This window comes from Periophthalmus magnuspinnatus, chromosome 18, assembly GCF_009829125.3.
Source record: "Periophthalmus magnuspinnatus isolate fPerMag1 chromosome 18, fPerMag1.2.pri, whole genome shotgun sequence".
Classification (NCBI taxonomy): domain Eukaryota; kingdom Metazoa; phylum Chordata; class Actinopteri; order Gobiiformes; family Gobiidae; genus Periophthalmus; species Periophthalmus magnuspinnatus.
Genome location: NC_047143.1, coordinates 16,853,763 through 16,864,722, shown reverse-complemented (window position 1 = coordinate 16,864,722; position 10,960 = coordinate 16,853,763). Strand labels below are relative to the sequence as shown.

At 37.4% G+C, this 10,960-nt stretch overlaps 1 protein-coding gene across 1 annotated transcript; it reads left to right on the top strand.

The window, feature by feature from the left end:
* Window positions 1-202: 202 nt before the first annotated feature.
* Window positions 203-7,821, top strand: LOC129457076 (uncharacterized). The gene is made up of 12 exons (XM_055228890.1): window positions 203-274; window positions 661-732; window positions 1,119-1,190; window positions 1,475-1,546; window positions 1,930-2,001; window positions 4,352-5,876; window positions 6,006-6,098; window positions 6,173-6,241; window positions 6,794-6,850; window positions 7,139-7,171; window positions 7,387-7,455; window positions 7,586-7,821. The coding sequence occupies exons 1-12, from the start codon at window positions 203-205 to the stop codon at window positions 7,819-7,821; spliced, it is 2,442 nt and encodes an 813-aa protein (XP_055084865.1).
* The last annotated feature ends 3,139 nt before the right edge of the window (window positions 7,822-10,960 follow it).

Below are 10,960 nucleotides of genomic sequence, written 5' to 3'. Positions count from 1 at the left end.
TCCTGTGTAACAGTCAACTGGACAGGTGCTGACATTAGAAGGACTGTGAGCTTTGTACTGAGATATAGTATATTCAGTTGTATGTAGACGTACACACACATGTCCTGTGTAACAGTCAACTGGACAGGTGCTGACATTAGGAGGACTGTGAGCTTTGCACAGTAAACCAAAATCACACTCAGTGATTGTCTTTGTCCATTAGATGCCCCAAGAGATACTTGTCCAGCCTTCTGAAGTGGCCATGTGCAGTTCCCTCAGTGACAACACTGATCAGGTAAATTATTCTCCAGTACATTTATCATTTTATAGTCAAAAACTGACATACATTCAGTTGTATGTAGACTTACACACACATGTCCTGTGTAACAGTCAACTGGACAGGTGCTGACATTCGAAGGACTGTAAGCTTTGTACTGAGATATAGTATATTCAGTTGTATGTAGACTTACAAACACATGTCCTGTGTAACAGTCAACTGGACAGGTGCTGACATTAGAAGGACTGTGAGCTTTGTACTGAGATATAGTATATTCAGTTGTATGTAGACGTACACACACATGTCCTGTGTAACAGTCAACTGGACAGGTGCTGACATTAGGAGGACTGTGAGCTTTGCACAGTAAACCAAAATCACACTCAGTGATTGTCTTTGTCCATTAGATGCTCCAAGAGATACTTGTCCAGCCTTCTGAAGTGGCCATGTGCAGTTCCCTCAGTGACAACACTGATCAGGTAAATTATTCTCCAGTACATTTATCATTTTATAGTCAAAAACTGACATACATTCAGTTGTATGTAGACTTACACACACATGTCCTGTGTAACAGTCAACTGGACAGGTGCTGACATTCGAAGGACTGTAAGCTTTGTACTGAGATATAGTATATTCAGTTGTATGTAGACTTACAAACACATGTCCTGTGTAACAGTCAACTGGACAGGTGCTGACATTAGAAGGACTGTGAGCTTTGTACTGAGATATAGTATATTCAGTTGTATGTAGACGTACACACACATGTCCTGTGTAACAGTCAACTGGACAGGTGCTGACATTAGGAGGACTGTGAGCTTTGCACAGTAAACCAAAATCACACTCAGTGATTGTCTTTGTCCATTAGATGCTCCAAGAGATACTTGTCCAGCCTTCTGAAGTGGCCATGTGCAGTTCCCTCAGTGACAACACTGATCAGGTAAATTATTCTCCAGTACATTTATCATTTTATAGTCAAAAACTGACATACATTCAGTTGTATGTAGACTTACACACACATGTCCTGTGTAACAGTCAACTGGACAGGTGCTGACATTCGAAGGACTGTGAGCTTTGTACTGAGATATAGTATATTCAGTTGTATGTAGACGTACACACACATGTCCTGTGTAACAGTCAACTGGACAGGTGCTGACATTAGGAGGACTGTGAGCTTTGCACAGTAAACCAAAATCACACTCAGTGATTGTCTTTGTCCATTAGATGCTCCAAGAGATACTTGTCCAGCCTTCTGAAGTGGCCATGTGCAGTTCCCTCAGTGACAACACTGATCAGGTAAATTATTCTCCAGTACATTTATCATTTTATAGTCAAAAACTGACATACATTCAGTTGTATGTAGACTTACACACACATGTCCTGTGTAACAGTCAACTGGACAGGTGCTGACATTCGAAGGACTGTAAGCTTTGTACTGAGATATAGTATATTCAGTTGTATGTAAACTTACAAACACATGTCCTGTGTAACAGTCAACTGGACAGGTGCTGACATTAGAAGGACTGTGAGCTTTGTACTGAGATATAGTATATTCAGTTGTATGTAGACTTACAAACACATGTCCTGTGTAACAGTCAACTGGACAGGTGCTGACATTAGAAGGACTGTGAGCTTTGTACAGCAAACCAAAATCACACTCAGTGATTGTCTTTGTCCAGATACCCAAAGAGATACTTGACCAGCTTTCTGAAATGGCCATGTGCAGTTTACTCAGTGACAACATTGACCAGGTAAATGAATTATATGGACTTGATTTTGAAATGATCAAGTCATTCAAATATAATTCAGCAGTATGTAGAGTTACAAACATGTTTAACAGTCAAATGGACAGGTCCTCACATTAGGAGGATTGTGAGCTTTGTATTTCTAGGTTATTTTCAGCAGTTTGTAGATAGACTAGTTCTGTATAATGCTAACGGGACAGATAACAGCATTAGGGGGATTGTGGGTTTTGTTTTTTGAAACATAAACTCACATTCATCAATGTCCTAGGAGCCTGCTGATGTTACTATGTGTTGTTCATTCCTGGATATCATTGATAAGGTAAATTAATCTCCAATGACTCAACTATGTTGAATACAGAAACTCAGATGAAAACTTCAGGGTATTCCTCAACTGGACAAGTACAAACATTCTGTACAAAAAGATCTAAATGCTATTATCGATATGCACAAAATTAAAGCAACAAATAAATATTCAAATATTTAGTTTGTTCATAATAAATAAAAAAAAATTATAGAATTTTTAAACCTTGTACCAAAGTAGCAATTTTGCACCAAGTCATTTCAGGCTCTCTGTCTTCAGATTTCAGGTTGTCTGTTTCTGATAAATTTACGAAGCTTGAAAACTCAACTCTGTATCAGCGATTTTATAGAATAATACAGTTTGGAATAAATATCAGTTTGGATTCTCTATATTTACAGAATTGTATTTCAACTGAAAAAGGGTTAATTAAGGGGGGAAATTATTTTTTATTTAGTTTTTCAGGTGCCCTGGCATGTCAGTCATTCATATATATATATATATATATATATATATATATATATATATATATATATATATATATATATATATATATATATATTTTTTTTTTTTTTTTTTTTTACAAACTTAGAAAATGTCTTTTCAATTTTCACTTTACATTCAAATAGTAGCAGAATACATACCAAATACACACATTTTGACATTGTAAGCATAATAAATATTGGGGTTTTGAATTCCAAATGTCAGAATAAAATAATGTGATCATATAATTGCACTTTTTGGTCAACAGAACTGTGAACATGACCTGGTCCCTGGCAAGATGTCAAGTTTCGAAAAATGTGCTTTTTGTGGAGGACCATTTGCACCTCTGAGATGGGTTGGAGAGAGATGTATAGGTGAGTTTGGTCCTAATCATTTGAACATGAAATCACAGGAACACTCCCAATAGTTGTAATCTGACTATACTTTTGTAACATTTGGTTTGGTATTGAGTTTGGTAGTCTAATTTCAAGTAGCCACCTTGAAACTGTGCAGATTCTGTAGTCAGTGCAACATCAAATTTTTAGAATTTGCAACATCCATATTTAAGACTGATGTGTATATATGTATGTACATGACTGCAGTTTATCTGGTTGGTGGTGACATGCAACTAAAAAGGAGTAATTATCTGTCCCTTCTGCATTTTACTTCCTTTTTTATTGTTTCTGCCTAAATGCTAGATTCTGTGGCAGCTTTTTCTAATAATACTGCAATACATGTTATAATGCTTTTTTTTTTTTGCATATGTTGTATGGGTTTCAAAGTGTGCCTGATTGATGCTTTGAGAGACTGGATTTAACCAAATGTTAAAGCTTGGTGAACAAATTGTTTGTCAATTAATAATCAATTTAATCAAATGTAGTGGTTGTGAAGTACATATACTGACATTGTTAAATAATTTTAATTTTTGTTAAATAATTTAAATATCTCTGTCTAGTTTGCTGCCAGTCGTGGCACAAAAACTGTTATCTTAAACATATGACATCACTGAACCTCTCTCAATGGTAAGTGTATTAGCTTTAATTTTCTCAGTAATATACTTTCTAAAAATACAAAATAGTAATCCTTTTGTTTTATTATTAGGCCTCTGAAGAACATAGTTCAAGTCAGGTGACATCATCAGACGTGGAATATGTGCCTGATTCCCACAGTAATTCAAATAACTCATGTGAAGACAGATCAGAGCGTTTCAAAAATCATCACAACCATTTGGAAGTACAAAATTTTGAGGTGTTCACAAGTAAGTCTGCTTCAAAACAGACAAGGCACTACCAAGAAAATCTCTTGGATGAAGAGAAAGAATCAGGTCCTAAAGCTGCAGAATTATTACTGGAAGACACAGTCAACACAAATCGGCTTCAATTATCAGGAGTTCAGGCAAATGCTGGGAATGATACTGATGGTGAGGGCAAGCAGTTCTTGAACACATCCTCCTCTCTCAGAAATAAAACATTTTGCTACATTTGTGAAAAACCACAGACAAGGTTTGCACGTCACTTAAAAACTCATGTGAAGACAAATGCTGATGTTGCTCGAATTTTGATTCTTCCAAAAAAGTCTAAAGAGCGCATGAAAATGCTTAATAAGCTACGCAACAAGGGAAACTACAACCACAACACAGAGGTTTTATCAAGTGGAGATGGACTGCTAAAACCTAGACGCACATCTAAGAAAAAATATAATCCTAAAGACTATGTGCACTGCATGTACTGCCAGGCCCTATACCTCCGAAGAGATCTGTGGCGACATGTTCGAAAATGTTCTTCAAAACCAGTTGAAACCAATTCAGAGATTGGAAGAACTAAGATCTTGTCTTTGGCCACTATGGTTGACTCAGCCTTGTGTCAACAGGTGTCACCAGGTGTTTGGAAGCTGTTAACTGCGATGAAAAATGATGAGATAACTGCTACAGTGCGCAGTGACTTCTATATTCTTCAGCTGGCTCAATCATTTTTTAACAAACATGGACAAAAGCCCACCAAATATGAGTACATTCGACAGAAACTCAGAGAAATTGGAAGACTTCTGTTGACGCTTCGGAAGGACTTCTCAATATATACTCTTGAGGATGCTGTAAGACCTGCAAATTTTCAAATGGTTATTCAAGCTGTCAAGAAAGTGTCTGGGTTTGATGAAGAAAAGCACTGCTACCAAACTCCAAGCCTTGCACTGAAGTTGGGTCACTCGTTGCAGAAGATAAGTGACATTATACACTGCAGAGCTCTAATGGCAGAAGACTCTGAGCTGGTAAAGTCCACTCAGACTTTCAAAACCCTGTATTCTACAAAGTGGGCTGAATTTGTTTCACACACAGCTTTAACTACCTTGAATGAGAGACACTTTAACAAGCCTTGCACACTGTCTTTCACAGAAGATGTGCAACATCTCGAAAAAACTGCAGAAGAAGCATTTAAAAACTTGGATAAAACGTCATCACCACAATCATATGGTGAACTGTGCAAAGCAACTATGGCAAACATCATACTATTCAACCGGCGTCGTGGAGGAGAAGTTTCCAAAATGAAACTAAAAGGCTTTCTTGAGAGGGACACCACTGCCTTACATGAAGATGTGGCTGTTGGACTCACAAAATTTGAACTCAAACTTTGTAACCACTTTAGTCGAGTGGAAATAAGGGGTAAAAGAGGACGAAAGGTTGCTGTTCTGCTATCACCAGACATGGTTAATGCTCTAACACACCTAATAAATAAAAGAAAAGACTGTGGCGTTCCAGAGGATAACCCATTTCTCTTTGGAGGACCGCAGTGTCTTACTCCGTACAGAGGACCGGACTGTCTAAGACTTTATGCAAGTGAATGTGGGGCAAAGAACCCTCAACTCCTCAGGTCAACACAGTTGCGCAAACACGTCGCAACTTTATCCCAGGTCCTTAATCTCCGAAATAACGAGTTGGACCAAGTGGCAGACTTCCTTGGCCATGATATTCAGGTCCACAGGGAGTTTTACCGACTACCAGAGGCTACAACACAGTTGGCCAAAATATCAAAACTGCTGCTGGCTATGGAGAAAGGGTCTTTGGGAAATCTGCAAGGGAAAACACTTGAGGAAATTGAAATCGAAGGCATAGTCTTTTAAAGTTCCAAAGATTACAACACTTTTCAACAAATACGTGATGTAGCAAAATGGTACTGTGTGTAGGTAATCTATAGCATTTCATCTCCATAATTGAGGTAATAATTTATTTTGTCAGATAACCTAGTGTTGACTGATGTTGAGCAAAGTGAGGAGAGTGATGGTGAGGTCGAGGAAGAAAATCTGCCCACAGATTCACAGATTGCCAGTGGTCAGTACAGTGTCATTTTTGAGTAAGAAATGTGTGTAAAATCACATGATCAGTGTGAAAACTTTTTTTTACAGATTCTGCAGGGATGAGCATCATTAGGCAACCTGTTGAGAAACCTCCATGCACATCTTTATCATCAGAAGGTTAGGCTTCTAACAGTGTGACAGTTTGATGTATTTCAAGCTAACTGTAATTTTACTGTGAAGAAATTTATTGTGGAAGAATAATGAGGGTCTCTCGTTATTCCTTCACAGGAGAATGGCAAGAGACTGTTGTTCTCTTCTACAGAATTGTACAGTAGATTTCAGTCCAAATACAGTCTTATGTTTTTGACATCTGGCTGTGAATCCTTTAATGGGTGAACTTGCTTTTGGTACATTTGGCTTGCAGCGCTAAACAAGTTACTACAACAGTGCTGCGTTAAATTATGTGAATATTGTAATGATCATATCATGTCTAACTTAAAGGCCGGCTTGTTTTGAAAAATTAGAATGTTAAAATTTTCAGGATACTGAAAATAAGTCAGAAAATGTTGCAGAAAAATCCATTCACAAAAAATGTAGCTTTTTTGTTTTGTTTTCTCCCTACTTGAGTTTACTTTTTCAAAATTTCATATGGCATCATAACTGACTCTGTAGTACGTATGTTCCTCTTTTTTGTGTTTTTAATGAGCTATCATGAACTTTTTTCTGCAGACAAGGAAAGACCTAGGCCACATGTTGAACCTCCAGGGATGTCCTTACTGCCACAAGGTAATCCCTCAAACTGAGTCTTTCAGGCTGTTATCTGTGATTAATGGCATGTTTTTTAGGTTTTTGTTAAAATGACTTGCAGATAAACACTTGAGCAAATCAGGGGCATTACTTATTGTAAGATGGTGGAGCATCAAAACAGAAGGAGTTAAGAGATGAACATATGGCACAGTCCGATTTAAGTAGTTTCAGGGAGGAGAATTCCAGTTTAAAACAAATTTGATAGCATGTAGGTTTACAAATGGCGTATGTGATGTGTTCATAATGACTTTTACTTTTCTCATTTAGTTATCGATGCCAACCAAACAGACACATCTCAAGGTAAATGGACAATAGAAAGGTTTTCACCTCAGCAGCCTCTTCTGAAATTACTTTAAGTTAGTCAAGCTGAAGATAAAATGAATGATGATATACCTGTCGCTTCTCCCATCAATGATCATCTTAATTATTTGGTCCCAGTGACAATAGTTTTGTTGTTGTTGTTGTTTAATCTTCAAATTGTGATCCTTCTCTTTTATTTTCTGCCTGTTTTGCAGCAGTAATTAAAAATGCAAATGGAAAGGCCAAAGATCCCAGAAGAAAAGCAAAAGTGATGAAACAATCAAGTAAATGTCACAAAACAGTCCCTGGTCTCAGTGAAAAACGTCAGTATTAAGAGTATCAGAGTGCAACAAGAGTTGAATTATAGTTCATATTTTTTCTTAATGTTCCATTTTTTATTCCATTGTTTTGTAGTTTCTTTGGAAAATGCAAGAAGGGTTCAGAAACGACAGTGGTCTCCCAAGGAGGTTGAAGCTATTATGAAACATTTTGAAGAACATATCAGAAAAGGAAAACTGGCCACTATGATTGAATGCGAACAGTGCAAGACAGCAGAACATACCACACTGACTGATCGCTCTGTTCAAAATATCAGAGACTTTGTCAGGAATCAGGGTATAACTCTGAAAAGAAAGGGATTAGTCGACTAATCGATTAGAAAAATTTGTCAACACATTTTTTAAATAGTTGACTAATCTTTTTTTTTTACTGTTATTGTTAAATGCCCTACACACTCTAAAGTACATGTAATTTTATTTTTTTTTATAGCAAAGGCAGCTGCATTATTAAAGAAAAACACAAACTGCTAATTTGCACAGATTTTACGTTTATTTGGCTAAAAAAAAAAACACATTTAAAAAGCTCTCAATTCACAAGGGAAATAACTGTTTGACTAGTCAATCAATCGAAATAATAAACGCTGACTAGTGGCTACTAAAATAATTGTTGTCAGCCCTGGTTAGAAATGCAATATTATGGGCAATTGTTGCAGCCCAATTGTTTGTGTTAAGACTTTACTCCTGCAAGGATCTCTTTGTTTCAAAGAAGATTCAGTTCATGTCATTGAATAAATTCAACTTGTTCATGAATGTGTAATCATTCCTTATTTTGGCTTTAAAAGGTCACACTTTACCAACATACATCTTTACAAACACCATTTTGTATCTCAGTAGCCTAATACTTTAGTAAAGGCACTCTATATTCATTTGTGTGTTATGTTCCATTTATTCATGTATAACCCTTTAATTCACCTAAATAGCATATTTTTGTGTTGTTTAGCCATGGTCCTTCTAAATCAAGTTAGTCCTGTCAATTACGATTTGAGTCATGGGCGGAGCTAAGTACCAAATTAACTTTTGTCCTCTTAATACATCACTATGTCAGGTTATTATACTATGAGTTCTGTACTGTGTATTCAGATTTTGAAGTGAGATTTGAGTTGTGTAGCTCAACTAGAATTTTTTGACGTTTACTACATCTTTGTAGCACAAGTGGAAAGGGGTGTCCTCCTAGTGTTGCAAAAAACGGGTTTGAAAAAAATGTCCTTTTAATTCACATAAACAAGTAGGGGTGTGTGTGGGGGTGTGTGTGTGTGGGTGTGTGTGTGGGGGTGTGGGGGTGTGTGTGCGTGTGTGCGCGCGCGCGCGTCTTATTACCCTCTTCCTAATGGTAATGGTACTATAGATGCGGTAGTTGCGCTCAGTGCCATAACACCACCAAGACTTCGCATTTCAGTCATCCTACAGGAAAGAAGTGCCCCATTAGGAGTGTCATCACATGCGCGTCCACCCATGTGGTGTACCTGTTGCGCTGCCCATGCTGTCTTGCTTATGTGGGAAAAACCACACGAAAACTCAAAATCCGCACAAGTGAGCACAAAAGCACGTTAAAAAGTGGCGAAGCTTATTGGATTTTTACCTTACAAGCTCTTATTCCAAAAGGCTTAAATTATGAACTACTGTTTCATGTAATGCTATGATGATTTTTTGCTGTAATGAAGAGTCCCATTTGTTTGCCCTCAGAGCTATGAGGGAGGTTTATGTGACCCTGTTGGGGGAGATCACTTATTTTGTTAGAAAATGTCAAAACTGCTGCCTTTTTAGTGTGATAACAATTGGTATAATTTGGTAACCAGTTTAAAAATGTTGTCCCTGGTCCACTGTCTCACTAAGATAAACGTTACCACACTTTGCATTCTGATACAAAAAGGCAGAAACACAAATTTTTATTTAAGTAGTTTTCTTTATTTTAATAAAACCATTTGTGTACATTTCAAGTGAGATACAGTAGCATCAGGGACCCTTGACTGTCTGCATGTTTGTCTATGGGACCTCTACAGTAGAAGGGTCTCGATGGGACGGACCTTTTAAAAGTAAACAAAACCACAATCACAGATATAATATCTTATGGATGTAGGTAGTCACGCATACATCAACTTTACATAACAAGACTAGGAAAAATGCCCAAAAACACCAGCTCATATCCACACTGAAATGAGGAAGAACTCAAAGGCTGAGATGTCTGTGCAAAAAGCATTATTGCAGTCCTGTGGTGTGTCACCACATTTACAGGGGTGGGGGAGGAGTGCAACGAGAGTGGGTGCTGCACACAATGAAGCATGCGGGCCTCAGATGAAGAGAAAATTAAACCACTTCCTGTTTTAAACTCTGGCCTGTTTCATATATAGGAAATTGTGTCAAATTGTAATCACCTGTGCAGCAAAAAATATAGCAATGCCGTCAATGAGGTCACAGGTCTAAATTTGGTCAAAGCAACAGGTTAAATTAACAATTCGACCACAACCGCAAAATTAATTGTAACCCGACATAGAAACACCAAAATGTAAATCTTTTAAGGCAGTACATGCTAGCAGCTATTTTATTTTATAAAGCAGGGATGCAGAGAAGTGAGGCCCAGGAGTTCTAATTGGTATCCATTTCGATAAAATTTTGTGCTGAAAAACTAGTTGCAAAGGAGACAAAACTAATGTGTTCCACTAAAAAGAAATTGATGATGATGATCATCATCAATAATAATAATAATAATAATAATAATAATAATTAAAACTGCAAGCAGTGATAAAGGCCATCGCCACCCCTTGCGACCGCGGGGTACACGCCACCACGGAGATCCTGCGTTTCGTTCCCGCTTACATCGCCCCTCCCCCCAAAATCAGCGACTGAGTAATACTACTCCATTCATTCCAAAGAGAGCATTTATGACATTGTCACGCCTGAACGGTTGGAAATAGAGGTATGTCTTTATTGGCTTTTTTGTTCACTTTGACAAGCCAAATGTCCATGCTTAATTTTAGATGTTTATGTCAAAGTAATTTTTTTGGTCCAATTCAAAATTTCAAGGGGGCGCTGTGGAGCAATATCATGTCTGACCGATGTAAATTGTATATGTATGTGTTCAGATCCACATTTTGAAAAAAATGTATATTAATGGCAGGAAATAGGACACTGCATGTGTGAGTTATGTGCAATTTAATACTTCAAAATTTTGCTTTTTTATTTGCAGACTGGCCACACCCACATTTTATGATGTAGAAAAATCCAAGACAGTTCCCTATAATCCCACATGGGTCTAGTTCATTGTGACCATTTGCAAGTTTCTTGAATGAAAAGCCGAGGCGCAAAAAATCCAAATGTGAGAGGTAAAATTTTGAAAAAATGGGGTTCTGCCTACAATGGCCGACTTCCTGTAGGGTTTAGGATGGAGTCATAATATAATTTTTTACTTGTCTTGGCATGTTCTATTTTTGTCCCAAATTTAATTTGTCTACAA

Coding starts and splice junctions, on each gene's coding strand:
- LOC129457076 (XM_055228890.1), top strand. CDS start 203: ATGCCCCAAGAGATACTTGTCCAGCCTTCTGAAGTGGCCATGTGCAGT. Junction 733..1,118: donor TCAGTGACAACACTGATCAG/GTAAATTATTCT, acceptor TTTGTCCATTAG/ATGCTCCAAGAGATACTTGT. Junction 1,547..1,929: donor TCAGTGACAACACTGATCAG/GTAAATTATTCT, acceptor GTCTTTGTCCAG/ATACCCAAAGAGATACTTGA.